This window comes from Oratosquilla oratoria, chromosome 9 (assembly GCF_046742065.1).
Source record: "Oratosquilla oratoria isolate Oo_2021 chromosome 9, ASM4674206v1, whole genome shotgun sequence".
NCBI lineage: Eukaryota > Metazoa > Arthropoda > Malacostraca > Stomatopoda > Squillidae > Oratosquilla > Oratosquilla oratoria.
The window spans coordinates 9,105,390-9,124,889 of NC_134785.1; the positions used below are offsets into that span (position 1 = coordinate 9,105,390).

At 40.0% G+C, this 19,500-nt stretch overlaps 1 protein-coding gene across 2 annotated transcripts in view; it reads left to right on the forward strand.

The window, feature by feature from the left end:
• The window catches only part of LOC143028163 (uncharacterized), a 23,959-nt gene extending 4,713 nt beyond the window's left edge, over window positions 1–19,246 (forward strand). The window contains exons 2-7 of one of the 2 annotated variants that reach the window (XM_076189881.1): window positions 8,748–8,826; window positions 10,695–10,879; window positions 14,277–14,532; window positions 14,870–14,959; window positions 15,157–16,211; window positions 17,795–19,246. In XM_076189881.1, the coding sequence (XP_076045996.1) occupies window positions 8,748–8,826; window positions 10,695–10,879; window positions 14,277–14,532; window positions 14,870–14,959; window positions 15,157–16,211; window positions 17,795–17,865 (1,736 nt within the window). In that variant the 3' untranslated portion in view covers window positions 17,866–19,246. Of the gene's footprint in view, window positions 1–8,747; window positions 8,827–10,694; window positions 10,880–14,276; window positions 14,533–14,869; window positions 14,960–15,156 lie in introns of both variants that reach the window. The other variant, XM_076189880.1, reaches the window with a different exon arrangement.
• Window positions 19,247–19,500: the final 254 nt, after the last annotated feature.

Here is a 19,500-nt window from a genome sequence, read left to right on the forward strand (position 1 = left end):
ATATATATATATATATATATATATATATATATATATATATATATGTGTGTATATATATATACATAAATATATATATATATATATATATATATATGTATATATATACATAATATATATATATGTATATATATACATAATATATATATATATATATATATATATATATATATATATATATGTATATATATATATATATATATATATATATATATATACTGTATACACAAACATACATACATAAACAAATTCCACCATATTGAGAAATTACAGAAAAATATGAAAATTAATCAGGGATTTTATTCTATCACAAAGATGTCATACAGATACAGGTGTTGAATCACGTGACACGGCGACCGACGTCCTAGATAGATTACTTAAATGACCTGAGGGGGGCGGTCAAGCCCAGGTCGTCGGGAGCCTATTGACCTAGCAAGAGGTTGACATGACTGAAAAGCATGTCATAGACTGACCAAAAACGCTAGATTAGTTTATAGATCAAACTGTAGCGTGCTGCTGAACTGACTCTGACCCGGACAGTGAGGCGAGAGACAGGGGTGACCACAGGGAGCTGGCTACCCTCCTTATAGGGTGGAAGAAACCATTTGGTGCATAGTTAGATAGATACATAGACAGATAGAACTTCAAAAGGAAAAAACTGAAATCCTTACACATAACACCTTCAGTCATTTTCACCTCTCGCTACCTCGGGTCAAAGATCTTATAATGATAACCTGGCTTTGGCCGCCCTCAGGTCACTGGATCAGCTACCTGGAAGTATCATTTCGCCAAACGCCAGGTCATGGACTTATCAACCTAATTGTAGTATACAAGAAAGGATCAACGCTCATCGAGTCATTATTTCCTACTCTTCAATTATTATCATACCTACCTGTGACTTGACACATTTGTGTATGTACGCGTATGGGTTATGCTTGAATCCCGCACTCCTCTCCGAATCCCAGCAATGCCTGTTTGTCACCTTCCCCCCAAAGCAAAAGGTGAAGTAGCTACTCAGCGCCTCCTGGCGTACGTTCTGTGCTTACGTCAGCGCCTTACCATTGACGTCTGTGTCAGTTCGGTAGAGTTGGAATTCGCAGAACCTCGTAGTGGGCCGTCACGAAGTGCATGGCGCATTGAGGAAAGGGGGGAAGGGGGTGCATGACGCAATGAGGAAGACGTGCATGACGGGGGCACACGGATCCGCATCAGACGGGTGGTCAATTGTGGATTCGTTTCACCAAGAAAGGAGGAGGCAGGAGGCAGGAGGGTGGTGTCGTCCCTCGTCCCTCAGGCAGGAGGCTCTGAAACGTTTCGTGACGTTGACGAATCCATTGGTTCACTCTGGAAAATATGATCATTAATCAGTTCGTACGTTCATTTGTACATTTGTGAACACGCAAAAAGTGAGTACATTTTTGGAACACCCTGTATTTCTTTTATTCGTGTTAAGAAAAATAACATATTAAGCACGAGTTATTGCCCTTAACCGAATAAAATAGTCTGGTGCTCACTAGAATAGAATATCTACAGGGTGTCATGGTAGAGAAAGGACTAATACTCTACCGATGATTTCTTTGTTTACTTATTTATCTATTTATTTTGTTTTTGTTTTTTATTCGACGAAGACCATGTATGACGGTAGCTAAAGATCGAACAAAGAAACTGATGCAGATGGGATTCTGATTTTTCCTCCGGCGAATCGAATGCAGCTCGCCCTGTCAGATGCACATGGAACTGCCAAGTGTAGGCCTAATGGTCTCTTGTAGTCTCCTTCATCCTTATGTTCTTATGTTACATCGAACCCGAGACGGTCTCCTTGTGAGGCGGTGGGTGTTCCTTAGCCTCGGCTGCCACACACCTATGAACTGTGCCTCGCTCCACTGCGGAACAATGTGCGCTCCAAGGTGTCCGTTCAGGTCGTGGCGGCAGCATAGGCTACGTCGTCCTGATTGACTACTGCTAATGGCCATTCTACCAAATCAACCTTAGTACACGCCCTCCCTCCCTCCCCCCTCCGTCTCTCTCATTTCCCATTTGTGGGCTATTTGATTTTTAAATATATATTCTGTATATATAGTAAAGAAAATTGTGTGGTACAATTAGTATCACTTTTTTTTCTTTAGGGTTATACGAGTAACAATGATGTGAATAAGTTCTATAACACGTGGCGAGAGCGTTTTCCCCTTCCCATGTTGCCACGCCGAGGAAGTGTCACAGGGAAGTCACAGGAGGGATAGGTAATCGTTGTTAAAATCCTAAAAAAGGGGATGATACTCGTTGTACTGTGCAACTTATACATGGAAGAAAGTGGTGTTAGTGGGTATTTTGTTTTGAGTGTAAGATCTGATTCGACAAGTCTCCTTTCAAGGGGCATACTAGGATGCTCCTAGTACAGAGTGATATTACTTTTATTCATTTATTTATTCATTTATCTTCATATATTTATCTATTCATTTGTTTATTTGTTGGCTTGTTTATTTTTGCTACATACTTTGCATTGAGGACCCGTGGACAGGATAGTAGTCTGCTGCACACAACAGGGCGGAGTCAACGAAGTGAATTAGTGCCGCACCACGAGCTGCCTTGTCGGCCCGTTCGCTGCTAGCTAGGGATGCCAACATGAGATGGCACTCAGCTATGCAACATAGGTTTAAAGCGAGTGGAGACTTCAACGATTCACCGGTGGGTTCTGTGGGTGAAGAGTGCCTCTGAGGCAGATCGTGATTCAGAGATGTTAAAAAAGATGCCAGGGGTGTCGTCCCCGAACCCATGACATAATCCCATATGGTCTTAATCCCACACGTCATTATCCCAAAATCCCATTGTTCAAAATCCCTCATTGCGTCGGTCAGTATCCCACATTATCTTATGTTTTAAACAATTTTGGAGAGTAAATATTGAAACGTTAATGGTTGATCAGTATAAAAAGATGCCTAAACTTAGTAACTATTTATTTAGTTTTTTATTTATATCATTGACTTATTTATTAGTTTGTTGTTTCATTTCACATTTTATTTGAAAAATTCATTATGAAAGGATATAATTGCATAGAAAAAGTTAGGTCGACAAAAAAAAGAAAATTTAGAAAAAAAAATATTTTTATATCTTATTTTGAGGCAAATTCCATTGTTCCTGGTTCATTCACTAAAACAAAAATTATTTTACCTATTAAGTGTGGCCTAATTTTGAATGTTTTGTTTATTACCAATTTTCTTTCTCGGTTTTGAATTAGAGGATTAAAGTAAAATCATTATTAGATTTAATTACTGGTATCTTGACTGGTGTTCACTTGCTAAGAGGATAAGGCAAAGATCCAGGGACATTGCTACATTAATATTTAGCTCTTTTTTTACTGAAGTGAACAGCATATAAATTGAATTCGTAGTTGGTAAAATATGGGGTATATTCATACTATCAGCATCCTGGAATATTCAAATATGTGAGATTTTGACCATTATGTGTCGAATTATGAACAATGGGATACTGACTACGGGTTTTGATTTATGGGATTTTAGAACGTACAGCGTCGTGCCTAAATCTTCAACATCTGTATTAACACACACACAGATATTCAACATCTGTATTAACACACATATTTTCAACGTGCAAAACATTACTTTGTCCAACGTCAATATAAAAATGTGGTTAACTTAAAACCGAGTATCTTAAATTCGTTCCTCCGACACATATTTTTTCAACGTGCAAAACATTACTTCGTTCAACGTCAATGTAAAAATGTGGTTAACTTAAAACCTTACTCTACTTACTCTCTTACTCCGCTGGATCTTGAAACTCGTGTAGATTCTGGTCCGCCAACAGTAATCCTCTCCATGCCCTTAGGTCCTGTGCTGCTTCCATCCAGATTGCTTTATTTATTCCTCTTCTGTCCATCTCCGCATCCACTCCATCCATCCATTTCATTCAAACCTAAAACCGAATTTCTTAAATTCGTTCCTCCGACTTTATGATGTCATGTCGTTGCCGCCGCATACCAAGTTCACTCTCTAATTCTCAGTAGTGGGAGTCACAGGTAATGAGAAACATTGTGAGGCGTGCATACATGCTTACATACTATTTTCTCCTCTTAGTAGGGATAGAAAAAAATCACACCTTGAATAAATTCTTTTGAGTTTCACCAAAATTACTTAAAAAAAGTATATATAGAGTTTTTATGTTATGATTAGCCTATGTGACTAATAAGATAGATATGTTTACCATAATCAAGACTTCTAAGTAACTAAAGTTGACAAATTGAACTGCTGAATGTTTATCAGTATTGCTAAGTGCGTACATCAGAGGAGTTTTTATTCACCTAAAATAGTTATCCACATTATCATTAAAAAAAATATCGAGGAAAACCTATGTGAACGTTGGACGCAAAATAAAGAAATTGGCAACTCAACATCAATCAGGGAGAAGTGGAGCGAGTTCGTAGAAATCAACGATTTTTTGTTCTCCACCACTGTAGTTCTAGAGATTTCATATTCTTGAACAAAAGAATGTGTCACCTTGTAGAGTGCAATGCCTCCTACTTTGTGTCTGTTCGATTTGATGAAAGCAGCAGACACTTTTATGGAACTTGCACCTGCCTATCGCCCAATGTTTTGAATTTGAATAAATAGAAGACGACCTCGTTTACAGTGTTGTTGACTTCAATAAGACCGTTTCAGCAAAATTTCTAACATTTTATAGTCTTGACTTATCTTAGTTTGTCATTTAGCTTCTTATTATATGAAGCTAAGGTGATCTGACATTTGGAGATTTGAAAAACAAAATATTGTAACTAAAGTCGTTCCTTTTCAAACGAACTCGCAAAAGTTGATGAGACTGTCCACAGGGAAGCAACATTTGGCAGTCCCAAAAACCACACTCCCTTTCTTAAGTCAACACGATAAAATTCCTGACTTCACAGAACACACAGAATATATCACCTGATGAAGAAACATCGTGAGACACTACGACTAACTTGCCATACCCTTCTTTGCGTAGCGTGAGATGGTGAGACTGGCTCCCCTTGTAATACCTACTACATTGGATGGTCGGCCCAAGTCTATAGGTCTACGTAGTTTCTTTGACCTGGAGCCGGCTGTGTGGCGCGCCGCTTGGGAGGGAAATCCCCCAGGTAACGCCTGGATCCGGTCGATAGGAGTAACTTTCATGGGGAAATACCCTCTCTGAAGTAGAATGTAAACTGTTAGTAAATCTCTTTGGGTAGTATTGTTGCTGTGCTGATTCTATGCCTGGGGAGTGTTTGTTTATTATTTAACTATACCTATGCATTTATTTATTTATTTTATTTGTTAGTTACATTATTATAGTTTTTATTTATTAATTCATTATTATTATGATTTTTTCGCATCCGATCTAGATATGGACCAAAAGGTCTCCTGTCGGCATGCTCCGCCTTTGTAATCCTTTGAGTGTGGCAATCACCACTGGCCGATGTGGTATCGAATCCAGGCACTCATAGGTATGAGGCGAATGTGAAACTCAACGTACCGCGATTCTGAAGGTCACCGGTAATATTTTGTTTCTGGTCAGGTAGTAAAGACTTACACCACGGTCTTTCCCAAAATGGAAGTGGGGACAGATGGACAGATAGATAAGTAAATGAATGAATAATTAAATAAAATGTAAACGAATGAATAAATAAAATGTAAACGAATGAATGAATAAAATGTAAATGAATAAATGAATAAAATGTAAATAAATAAATAAAATGCAAATAAATAAATAAAATGTAAATAAATAAATAAAATGTAAATAAATAAATAAAATGTAAATAAATGAATAAAATATAAATAAATAAAATGTAAATGAATAAATAAAATGTAAATGAATAAACAAATGTAAATAAATAAAATGTAAATAAATGAAATGTAAATAAATAAAATGTAAATTAATAAATAAGTAAATATATATATATGTAAATAGATATGTAAATTGATAAACAAATAAAATGTAGATAAACAATAAACAAAAAGAAATAGATAAACAAATGAATCAACAGACAATTGAACAAACAAACTGGGAAATAGTGATGCAACGTCAGAGCTCATTTCTGGGAAGAACCCAACAAACGACAATATGTAATTGTCTTCCTACACTCTCTCTCATGAATGGGCTCAGGCGGGTTTATTCAGCTGAGAAGGTGGTGGCTGGGGGGGGGGAGGGTCAGCGAGAGTTTCACTGAAACTGTAAACGATGGTGATTGTCTTCATGTACGTTTTTATGGTTATCGTTGATCGTTTTTTCGTTTTATGTATTCGTTTGTTTTATTTATTTGTTTGTTTACATGTTTATTTATCTTTATCATATTTTCCAGTGAAGTTAGCTTTTTGCCTTCTTGAGGCTGTTTACGGTTTAGAATATTTTCTCGTGACTTGGGAGAGCAGAAATAGGAGCTGGACGAGAAAGCTAACCAGAAAAAGGAGGAGGAGGACGAGGAGGGAATAGAAGGAAGCGGACTGGGAAGAGATGGAGAGAAGAAGGAAGAGGACTAGGAGGAGAAAGAGAAGGAGAACAAGGAGGAAAAGAAGGGAGAGGACTAGGAGGCAGAAAAGGGGATTAGGAGGAGAAAGAGGACAAAAAAGAGGGGGTGGAGAAGGAGCGACAAGGCAACGGAAACTTGGAGGATGACTCAGAGGTTGAAGGACAAAGGTGAGGAAGATCCAAGATCCACTCCTTAGCTACCGCTAGGGAATTTCATACAGTCTCTGGAAGTTCACAAATGGTGTGCAAAACGATCTAGATCACCAAACTACGGCTCGCTCGCGAGGTCAGTTCATCCGGCCCGCCGCCGCACTGTACATAGATATATATACATATATATATATATATACACATATATATTATATATACTATATATATATATATATATATATATATATACATATATATATATCCATATATACATATACATATATATATATATATACATATATATATATATATCCATATATACATATACATATATATATACATATACATATATATATCCATATATACATATACATATATATATCCATATATACATATACGTATATATATATAATATATATACATATATATATATATATGTGTGTGTGTGTGTGTGTGTGTGTGTGTGTGTGTGTGTGTGTGTGTGTGTGTGTGTGTGTGTGTGTGTGTGTGTGTATTCACCTCGAATCTGCTGCAGTCTCTGTCGAGACAGCCAGAAACCACCCTACGGCAGTGAGCTCAGAGCTCTTTTTTTTTTTTTTTTTTTTTTTTTGCCGATCTCTGGGTAGGTCTGAGACCACTCACACATCACACACCGGGACAGCAAGGTCACAACTCCTTGACTAACGTCCCGTACCCACTCACTGCTAGGTGAACAGGGGTTACACGTGAAAGGAGACAAACCCAACTTATCTCCGCCCGGCCGGGGAATTGAACCCCGATTCTCTGCCTTGTGAGGCCAGTGCTTTACCAATCCGCCACCGAGCCGTGTGTATGTGTGTGTGTGTGTGTGTGTGTGTGTGTGTGTGTGTGTGTGTGTGTGTGTGTGTGTGTGTGTGTGTGTGTGTGTGTGTGTGCAAGTGTGTATGTATATTGTAAAAAGTATTTTAATAGAATATTGAATGCGCAGTGAACAAAATGGTTGTGCGACGACCCGGGCTCGTCAATGATCTGGCCCACTATGTAAAAAAGGGGATCCACCCATTTAGTCTTCGGACGTTTAGGCTTCTGGACATTTAGTCTTCTGACAATTAGTCTTCCTTTGAAAAATAACTGTGGACATTTAGTCTTCGGACATTTAGTCTTCTGGACAATTAGTCGTCATCGTCAAGTTATAATAGGATAATCAGCTTAAAACATCAGTATTACGAAAAAAGGAAAGATTGAAATTTATGTATAGATAATTCTTTATTATTCATAGACACATACAATATATATTATTTTCAATATAATGTCTCTTCTTGACGAGTATTTCTATCCCTTTATACTGTACAAACCGATTGAAAGATTGAAATTTATGTATAGATAATTCTTTATTATGTATAAACACGTATAATATACATTATTTTCAATACAATGTAATATAATCATTCACTTTAATAAATTTACAATTATGTAAGACGAGTAGAATTACCGGTATTTGTCAACATTCTAGCACATATATCATCATGAGAAACACAGTTTATTGAAATTGGCGAATCCCCAGGGCTAGATACACACAGCTAGACCCAGGAGCCTCTTCATTGAATTTATTCTGGCTGACGTGAAATTATGATATTTAGATGAGAGATCCCAAGGAAGTTGGCAGCTGACTTAATAATATTGTTCTGGTTGAAAGAAGATTTTTTTTTTTTTTTTTTTTTTTGGGGGGGGGAGACCCTCGGCAGGGAAAGGCCAAGGATCAGGTCGAGTCTGGAAAGTCCAGTCTTATATATTTTTTATTTCTCTAATTTTTATTTGTTGTTATTATAATAAGGGGGAAGAAGCCTTTGATATATAGAAGTTATTATTACAATACACACACACACACACATACACACATATATATATATATAAATAAATATATATATAAATAAATATATATATATATATATATATTTATATATATATATATATATAAATAAACATAAATATATATATATATATCATCCGACCTCCATATGGACCGAAATGTCTTCTGTCGCCATTCAGGCTTCCTCATTGCATCTCACTACAACTCATTCTTCAATACCCATTTTTTTTTCTTGGTTTTTTTTTTTTTTTTGCAGCCGTCGTCCTGATGTTCTTCCAGACCAGCGTCCCGATCTGGCTGAGCGTCCTGTGTGTCGACATCGCCCGGAGGGCCAGGTGGGTGAGGAGTGAGTGGATGAGGAAGACCGAAATTCCTCGGGAAGGAGAATTAATTAAGCAATACCTTTTTCTCAGTGCATCAACGCCTGCCTCGGCGTGGCACCTAAACAGGGTCTTCCGCAAAAAGAAAACAATAATTATAATAAAAATTAAGTAGAATATAGAAATAGATAAAATAGATAAGAAATAAAGAAAAATAAATAGAAAAAAATACAGAAGGGTGAGATGGTCATGAGTGGAGTCGGATGGAGGGGATAGTGAGTGGAGAGTTGTAGATGGAGGATGCTGGATTGAGGGTTGATGGATAGGAAGCTGAATTTAGACATCTTTGTCTACCTCCACCTCTCGCCATCCATCCTCTATATAATTTACTCTCCTCAGTTCACCCAACATGGACCCCTAAACCACCACCACCGTGAACTCAACTATGGTCACCTTTTACAAAACCGGTAATCTTTTCCAAACACGCACGCACGTGTATGTATGCATTTATGTCTGTGTGTATGTAAGTATATATGCATGTGTATATGTATGCATGTACTGTGTGTGTATGTATGTACTGTATGTGTATGTATGTACTGTATGTGTATGTATGTACTGTATGTGTATGTATGCATGTACTGTATATGTATGTATGTATGTATGTATGTATGTATGTATGTATGTATGTATGTATGTATGTATGTATGTATGTATGTATGTATGTATGTATGCATTTATGTATGTATGTATGTATGTATGTATGTATGTATGTATGTATGTATGTATGTATGTATGTATGTATGTATGCATTTATGTATGTATGTATGTACGTATGTATGAACGCATGTACGTGCGTACATTTGTATTTGTGTGTGTATTTACCTAGTTGTATCTTACGGGAAGGGGAGCTACGCTCGTAGTATCCCGTCTCTGTATCTCGCCGTGTCTAATTTGCTCTTAAATTCGTGTATAGTTTTTGCACACACTACCCTATATTGTTTCGTCTATTTTGTTCCATACATCCACCACTCTGTGGATAAAGCTGTTCCTTTTCAGGTCTATTCTATAACTGTCCTTTTTGAGCTTCCTTTCATGCCCCCTTGTACTTCTTTTATCTCAATTTAGTAAGTCTTCTCTATCAAGGACTTCCACACCTCTCATGATTCAGTAGATAATCAACAAGTCACCTCTTTCTCCTCTTTGTTCCATAATCGGCAATTCTAGTTTTGACAATATCTCTTCATATGACAGTTCTGAAACTGTTGGGGCCATCTTCGTAGTTGCTCTCTGGATCTTCTCAATTTTCCTTACATTCTTTTTGGTACCGGATGACCATAGTGTTGCTGCGTACTCCAATTTTGGCCTTGTCAGCGTGACTAGTATTTTCTTTACCATTTCTTCGTCCAAGTAAGTAAAAGCCACCTCTATTGATCTTAGCAAGTATGTGAGTGTGTGTGCGTATGTATGTACATATTTACACAGGGACGGGCCGCCTGACTTGGAGGTGTTTGCCCCCACCCGATTCCAGTGCTATTTCCATCTCTCACCCGACCACAGTTGACGACCTGCCTGGTACAATGGGCAGACGGCAGTAGAGTTGAAGAATTCGACTATTTTCTTGTATTCTGCTTCAAAATGAATAGATAGTTAATTAAAGAGATAAATTAATAAACATGTAAATAATGAGTAAATAAACAGATGAATACATATACATATATTGATAAGTGAGCAAGTAAATAATAAAAAAGTAAATTGATTAATGAATGAATGAATAAGTAAAAAGATACTGTTGACGGGCACCTAGGCCTAGCCAGCCTTTTGAATAATACACGACTGTGTGTGTTCCGGGAAACATTACAACATTTTGAATCCTTCCCCCGCAGCACCATCGGGAACCTCTTTCGGATGGTGAACGCCAGGTCGGGGAACAGGCGCTGGCTCCTGGTCTACGTGGCCTACGGCGTGGGCCTGCCCGTCCTCCAGCTCCTGCTGGCCTTCTGCATCACCACCCTCGGGGAGAGGTCGCCCCCCCAGCTGGCCGTCTATGACCGGATGTGCGTTTTTACAAGTAAGTGTGTGGGGGGGGAGGGGGGGAGGGGGTTAGTGTCTCCGTGGGACGCTGTAGCGATCCCCCGGCATCTGTTCTATCTATCCATTGGATTAAATTTTATTTTATCTGTTTACTCGTTATTAATTTCAGTTATTTTATTTGTTTTGCTTTATTTGCTATGATATTTTTACTCGTTATAAATTTCACTTATTTTATTGACTTAATATTATCTAATTTTATTTTTTCTACTCGTTATTTATTCAGTTTTAGTTATCTGTTTTATTGTACCCTTTATTTATTTTCTTTAATATATATATATATATATATATCATTTGTTTATTTATTGATCTATTTATTCATTTATTTATTCATTTATTTATCTTTTTTCCGGAGGGGATGCAGATGTGTAATCATCGCACGATTTATTCGGCGAGAGGGAAGAAGAGTTGAGGAGGAGGAGGAGGAGGATGTTGCTCTCCAATGTTTAGCTACCTCACTTTGTGGGTGTTGGCATAATAACTGAAGAGAGTGACTAGAAAAATAATAAAGAAATAAAACAATAGAGGAAATAGAAATAAATAAAAAACAAAGGAAAAAGGTAGAAAAAAGGGAAACTAGAAAATAATAATACATACATACATATACCAAGGGTTTTTCCCCCATACAAGGGGGGTAGCCAAAAAGGAAAAGGCATAAAATCATTCCCACCCATTCCATCCCTGAATACACTCCACACCCCTCCACCCTCCCTCTTATCTTAGCACCTCCTGGATGACGGGTCATCCCTGCACCTTGTCCAATGCCCTGGGTCAGAGGCAGTGTCGCAAGACACAGCACATCCACAGCAAGGCCGCTTCATTAAATCGGCGACCCCCCTCTCCGTCCCCCCATGCATAAAAGGAGAAGACAATGAGAAATCCCTTCGGGCTGCGTCAAATTTTTCTCACACATACTACCTCACCCCCCCATCCCCCCGCCCATTCCACCTCATGCATCACATCATCCATATATAACCATTCTCCATTCACCCCTGTCTTCTGTCCTCTCCCGTCCTTCTTCAACAGACATTCCCCTCTTCCCCAAAGCCCCCTTCACCCCATCCATCCACCTCATCCTAGGACGTCCCTTCATGTTCATTCCCCCCACATCTGCCCTCCATACCTCTTTTACTAGTCTTTCTTCACTCATTCTTTCCATGTGTCCAAACCATCCTAATACTCTTTCATCAACCTTATCTCCCAAATCCCTTCCCACTCCTGTTCTCCTCCTTACCTCCTTATTTCTCACTCTATCTAGCCTAGTAACCCCCATCATACTTCTCAGACACCTCATCTCAAACACATTCAAACTCCTTCTCTCTTCCTCTCTTATGTTCCACTTTCACCCCTTTTACATCTCATCACCTTACTTTTACCCACATTTATCTTTAGCTTTCTTCTATCACACAATCTCCTAAACTCTGTCACCAACTTCCTCAATCCCTCCTCCGATCCTGCCACAAGCGCAGTGTCGTCCGCAAACAACAGCTGGCTCACCTCCCACTTTTCTCCATTTTCTTTAACCATCTCCAATCCCTTGCCCACTACCCTTGCATTTACCTCTCGCACTACCCCATCCATGTATAAGTTGAACAGCCAGGGCGACATAATGCATCCTTGATGAAGTCCCACCTTTACCTCGAACCACTCACTCTCTCCATTTCCAATCCTGACACAAGCTCTACTACCCTCCTAAAAAATCTTGGCAGCTCCCAGAAGCTTTCCTCCTATCCCGTATATTCGCAAAAGCTCCCACAGTGCCTTTCTGTTTACCCTGTCGTAAGCCTTTTCCAGATCCATAAACGCTCAAAAAACATCCTTCCCCTTTCCTATAGCTTTCTCACATATCTGTCTTACCACAAAAATCTGATCTACACAACTTCTACCTGTCCTAAATCCACACTGTTCCTCACTAATTACTCCTTCTGTTCCTCTCCTAATCCTCTCAATCAAGATCCTCCCATAAGCCTTCCCAACTACACTTAACAAGCTAATCCCTCTGAAACTACTACATTCACACTTGTCCCCTTTTCCCTTGTAAAGTGGAACTATACAGGCACTCCTCCAGTCCTCTGGCACTCTACCCTCTCTCCAGCAAACATTAAATAACCTCACCAACCAGTCCACCATCACTGTACCTCCCTTTTATAGACATTATCCATGGCATCCATCCAGACCAGGTGCCTTACCTGTTTTCATCATCTTAACAACTACCTTCAATTCATCCTTCCTTAATTCTCCTTCATTTCTATCACTCATCACGGTCATTTTCTTCGCATTTCCCAGTGCAGCTATCTTTCCCTCCCTATCCTCCCTCACATTTAGCAACTCCCTGGAATATTCTGCCCATCTTCCCCTTACTGCCTTCTCTTCCATTATCATCTCACCATCTGCACCTTTTACCTTTTCTTCTCTACTTTATTCGCCTCCTCTTCCTCTCTTAATTTCTTTCCAAAACATCTTTTTATTACTTTCAAAATTTTCTGTCATACTCTTACCCCATTATATACGAAAAAGGATCAAATGAAAAAAAAGGGAAGAAGGTGTTATACAGGAGCGGTACTACCGGATGTGGGTGTGGAGAGTGTTGTTTCCGAGTGTGCTCAGAGTTCGAGACCGCCACTGGGAAACTTCCCTTAGTCATAACCTCTTCCTTCCCTTCAGCGACCCACAACGCCGCCGCCGCCGCCAGACCCATACCTTCACCACGGTAACCATCTAGACATATTCCATCATGGCATCAGGCAGACACTTTGATTCACCAACTGAGACTCGAACCCTGAAAAACGGGTCACGATCTTTAGAAAACCTTGTTCAGGTCGGGGGTCCATCTTCAACTGACTAAACAGTCTGTTCTTTGCCGCAACGGAAGTGCGTCTCTTTATTGAAGACGATGAGTCGATGTCATTTCTTTGGTAGACGACGTGACGTCACCACCAATGTCAACTTCCTTGGGAACAGGTTTCTGTTCCGAAATAGGTTCTTTATCCGTTTCCTAGAACTATCATTCTAGAAAGGTAATCCCCGGCCGAAATTTCTGCTTCACCCACGAAAGAAATATGTATAAATTGAGTTCTTATATAGTCTACTGTACGAGTATATACCTACATACATACACAATCCTGTAGATTTGTGGTATTTTTTATTAATATAGGAACGACATTTACTAATTTCCTTTATCTTGGTACATCCCTCGCCGTGGTAATTTCTCTGAAACTTATTTCTAATGGGATAAGAAATATATCTATTTACTTTGTTTGATCATCTACATATATTTTACATCCGACCTTGTCATGGACCGAACGATCTTCTGCGGAATGTTTTATCATTAGGTCATGTAAACAATTAAAACACTTTCATCCCCTCTCTCCCCCCAGACGAAGACGTCTTGAACTGGGTCTTCCTGTACCCAAGAATTGGTCTGGCGTCCAGCTGCTCCCTCCTGATGCTCTATGCCCACAAACACCGGAAGATTTGGTGCAACCCGACAGTGGTGGACGGTCGTCGGGTAGTTCACGTCGACATTGGAGACCGTGCTGGCGAGAACGGTGGTGATGGAGGCCAGAAACAGGTCAACAACAGGAACAATTTGGAGCTTTTCAGAGCCCATTCCGCGTTCGACTTTGTGGCAGAGTAAGTCTCGATCAGGGCTCCTCAGTCCATCTTCTCACGTGTTCCGTATTTATGTATTACTGTTCTTTAGCCTCCTGGAAGGACCAATTCAGCTTTGAATTTCATCGTAATGCATCCACTAACACCCACTAGTTTTTGGTCTTTGGACCTTTGTGGCCATCCCAGACCCCTGGTCTAAAGTGAGATTCATTCAATCACCTTGAAGTGTCTCTTGTTAAACCGTTATATCAAACATAATTACTTCATGAAAATGGGATACGGTATTCATTTGTAAATACTTCATTGTTATTCTGGTGCAAAAAAACCTGGAATTTACTTAATGTTATTTTTACTTCAGATTTTGGCAGCAGGTGGGTCTGGTCTTCTTCTGGATCATGCTCATGATCTCTACGATGCTCATGCAGCTCACAGGTGATGGGGTTCTCTCGTGAGTGTTACATTTGAGTTTTCTCTCTTTCACACACTGACATAGTTTTGTATCTCTTGTGGCACTGAATTCATGACATATCCTTTATATCTAACCTTAACAATGTATTTCGTATTTCATACTAATCTACATATTCTAAAAAGAAAATTACTTGTAAATCGCATTGTGCAGGTTTCTAATATTGTAAATTGTTTCAGACACATCACCAACTTGATGGACTGCTATCAAGGACTGTATGTGTTCATCATCTTCGTCTTCAACAGACAGAAGAGAGACCTGGTCAGGAAGAAGCTCAGGGAATCCATGAATAGTTTCAAGGAGAAGAAAGCGCCGTATCTCACTTATGGTCTTCCAGGGCGGTCTGGGACACTGAATGTCAAGGAACTCCCTTCCAGGAGCACCTGTCCTCGCAGGGAAGCACACCAGCAGGCAGTTCTTTCTGCCGAGGTGTCCTCCCTCAAGTTAACTGGATATTCACTCAGGAAGTCTGTTATCCCAAATGGCTTCCATGGGAGTAACCACATTTCAGTTCCTCTGGGAGTTTGTCCTCCCACCGAACACTCCCTTCCAAATGAAGTTTCATCTGTCGAGGATTCTTCTCAGACTTCAAATCCTTCCCTGGAAGCCTTGACACACTCTCGAGACTGCCCTTCTGCAGAAAGACTTGATTTCAACAGAGTGAGTGTTTCTTCTGAAGAAACTCTTATGTCTTTAGTTTCCAGAGAAGTAGAAGCTACATCTTCTGAAGCTCCTTCCTCAGAGATTACTGACCATGAACCTAATGTCTACACATCAGAGACTCCTTCCTGTATTCCTGTCCAGGAGAGTCCGAAATCTCCTAAAATATCTACATCCCCTGAGGAGTCCCAATCTCCTCTGGTCACTGACAGCTCTTCATTTCATCGAGATCCTTCTCCACTTGAAGCCCAGGCTAGTAAAACTCTGTCATCTTCTGAAACTTCCAAGTTCCTTGGCAGTGTGGCTCCTAAAGTTCCCCCAGCACCTATTGAATCCCCCATATCATCACGACCACCTTCTGACCTCCCCACATCTGAAGCCGCATTGGACCCTGATGCTCTCAAATGCCCTAAAATGTCTCGGTCAGCTATGAATCATATGTCTTCTGAGTCTCTCAGCCTTCCTGGGACTCCTCCTTCCCCGTCGCTCGCCTCATCTCCTACATCTCCAACCTCCTTGGACAAGTTCATCCTCCTAACAGACTCTCCACAGCAGGAGATCGTCCTCAACCAAGGTATGACGTGCCCAGCTTATGTCTCTCCTTCAGGAGACAACGCGAACTCCAGCGGGCCTCCTACAAAGGTACTCTTAAGTAACAATCCCGTCACTTCGTCATTTCTTGAACATTCTTTCGATGACCTCCTAGAGGTAGAAATTACAAGACTATAGAATGTCAGACAACGGTCATTGCACCAATCCAGTGTAACTGTTGGAAGGAGGCTTAAGATAAATGAGGAGATGGGGAGAATATTTCAAATATGCTTCTGGTTAGGCCAGTAACCTCATCTCACCAATATGGTAATCCCAGTCTATGATCTCCGGAGTGGAAAAACAACAAAAACTTTATATGATTGAGGCTCGTTCCCTCAACCTGACAGGGATGTAGACAAAGGGTCACCAAGTTATGATGTCACACTGTGCTGAGGACATCCCATACCCATTTCGGTGACAGTCATCTAGTGTTAGCCAGAACACTATTTCTAAACAAGCATTCACGTTCCTAATAGGTTAGTCCTTAATGTTGGTATCATTTAGCATCATAGACTTAAACTTTTGAACTTGTTCAAAAGAAAAGTCTGTGACACAGTATGGCCGTATGTGTATTAGAAAATATATGACATATTAGAAACTTAGGTAAGTTAGGTTAGAGAGGAGCCCTAGTGTACATTTAGCTGGGCACCTACTATGATACTAAATAACCTGGTCAGAATAATGTTGGGGAAGAAGGCCTCATTGTCCTCAGTGTTCAAGTCACATGACCCATTTTTATTTTTATTGTGTTTAAATGATGGCGAATCCAGACCAAAACACATCCTCACTGACCAATACCCCAAATCCTACAGGAAGTGCAAAACGCAGAGCATTTCTTTGCCTTGTCTCAACTTCAGTTAGGTGACGACCCTGGCGGGTTTTGTGTTGCAGTCTCTGTACAACAGCAGTCCATAAAATCCAAGACACTTCGCATCCTCTCAGCATGTAACATCATGTCTATGGTGATGAGGCTTCGTTTCTTGGTGAAGCTTTAGTGAAATATTTCAAATTAATATATCATCAACTGAAACTCCATTGGTTCATACAATTCTGATCAATGAAAGAAAGAGAAATGTGTCTTTTTTGTTCCTAGAGGGGTGAGAAAACATAAATATTGACTATAGAGTAGTGACTTATGTTTGTTTTTAAATTGCATGAACCATCTTTTTCACTATTATTTTAATTTGTGCAATACCATGGATCTCTTTAAATGCCTCACCCAGTGCACCTGCTTCAAGTTACTGGATAACACTTATATCTATGTTTTTGTAGTTTCTATACAAAATTATGTTAATGATTAATGATTACATTGTATATAGATGATATTTAGTTCATGAATTGTGCATAATGTGCGTAGTGATAATGCATGTTCTTGTGATAATGCATGTTCTTCCTGCACAGGTAGTGCAATGTAGTTCAGTTCGAAGCTTTAAGACTCATTTAGATAAACATCTAAGCAAGATGCTGTAATGATTATGATTTATTTTATATTATTTGTTTTTGCTTTGTTATCATTTGTCATTTGATTTTCATTTATCATTAGTTATGTGTCATTTTTTTTTTCAGAATGTCTGAAATGCAGAATGTCTGAAAAAGGGAGGTTCAGTGATGGTGGACTGGTTGGTGAGGTTATTTAATGTTTGCTGGAGAGAGGGTAGAGTACCGGAGGACTGGAGAAGTGCCTGTATAGTTCCTCTTTACAAGGGAAAAGGGGACAAGTGTGAATGTAGTAGTTTCAGAGGGATTAGCCTGTTAAGTGTAGTAGGGAAGGCTTATGGGAGGATCTTAATTGAGAGGATTAGGAGAGGAACAGAAGGAGTAATTGGTGAGGAACAGTGTGGATTTAGGACAGGTAGAGGTTGTGTAGATCAGATCTTTGTGGTAAGACAGATATGTGAGAAAGCTATAGGAAAGGGGAAGGATGTTTTTTGGGCTTTTATGGATCTGGAAAAGGCTTATGATAGGGTAGACAGAAAGGCACTGTGGGAGGTTATGCAGATTTATGGGATAGGAGGAAAGCTTTTGGGAGCAGTCAAGAGTTTTTATGAGAGTAGTAGAGCTTGTGTCAGGATTAGAAATGGAGAGAGTGAGTGGTTTGAAGTAAAGGTGGGACTTCGTCAAGGATGCGTTATGTCGCCCTGGCTGTTCAACTTATACATGGATGGGGTGGTGCAAGAGGTGAATGCTAGGGTAGTGGGTCAGGGATTGGAGATGGTTAAAGAAAATGGAGAAAAGTGGGAGGTGAGCCAGCTGTTGTTTGCGGACGACACTGCGCTTGTGGCAGGGTCAGAGGAGGGATTGAGGAAGCTGGTGGCAGAGTTTGGGAGAATATGTGATAGAAGAAAGCTAAAGATAAATGTGGGTAAAAGTAAGGTGATCAGATGTACAAGGGGTGAAAGTGGCAGTAGACTGGAAGTGAACATTAAGGGAGAGCGACTGGAGGAAGTGGATAGTTTTAGATACTTGAGTGCAAGTGTAGCAGGAAAAGGTGGAGTGAAGGTGGAGGTAGAATGTAGATTGAGAGAAGCGAGTAAATGCCTTGGTGGGTTAAAGAGTGTAATGAGGAATAGACAATTGGGAATGGATGCGAAGAGGAGACTGTATGAAGGAGTGATTGTGCCAACAGCACTGTATGGGGCAGAAACGTGGAACATAAGAGAAGAAGAGAGAAGGAGTTTGAATGTGTTTGAGATGAGGTGTCTGAGAAGTATGGTGGGGGTTACTAGGCTGGATAGAGTGAGAAATGAGGAGGTGAGGAGGAGAACAGGGGTGAAAAAGGATTTGGGAGATAGGGTTGATGAAAGAATATTACGATGGTTTGGACACATGGAAAGAATGAATGAAGAAAGACAAGTAAAAGAGGTATGGAAGGCAGATGTGGAGGGAGTGAACATGAGGGGACGTCCTAGGATGAGGTGGATGGATGGGGTGAAGGGGGCTTTGGGGAAGAGGGGAATGTCTGTTGAGGAAGGAAAGGAGAGGACAGAAGACAGAGGTGAGTGGAGAATGGTTGTATATGGATGATGTTGTGATTGCATGAGGAGGAATGGGCGGGGGGGTGGGGGGTGGGGTAGTATGTGTGAGTAAATTTTGATGCAGCCCGAAGGGATTTCTCCCCGTCCTCTCCTTATATGCAAGGGTGGACGGAGAGGGGGGGTCGCCGATTAAATGAAGCGGCCTTGCTGTGAATGTGTTGTGTCTTGCGACACTGCTTCTGACCCAGGGTGGTGGGCAGGGTGCAGGGATGACCCGTCATCCAGGAGGTGCTCAGA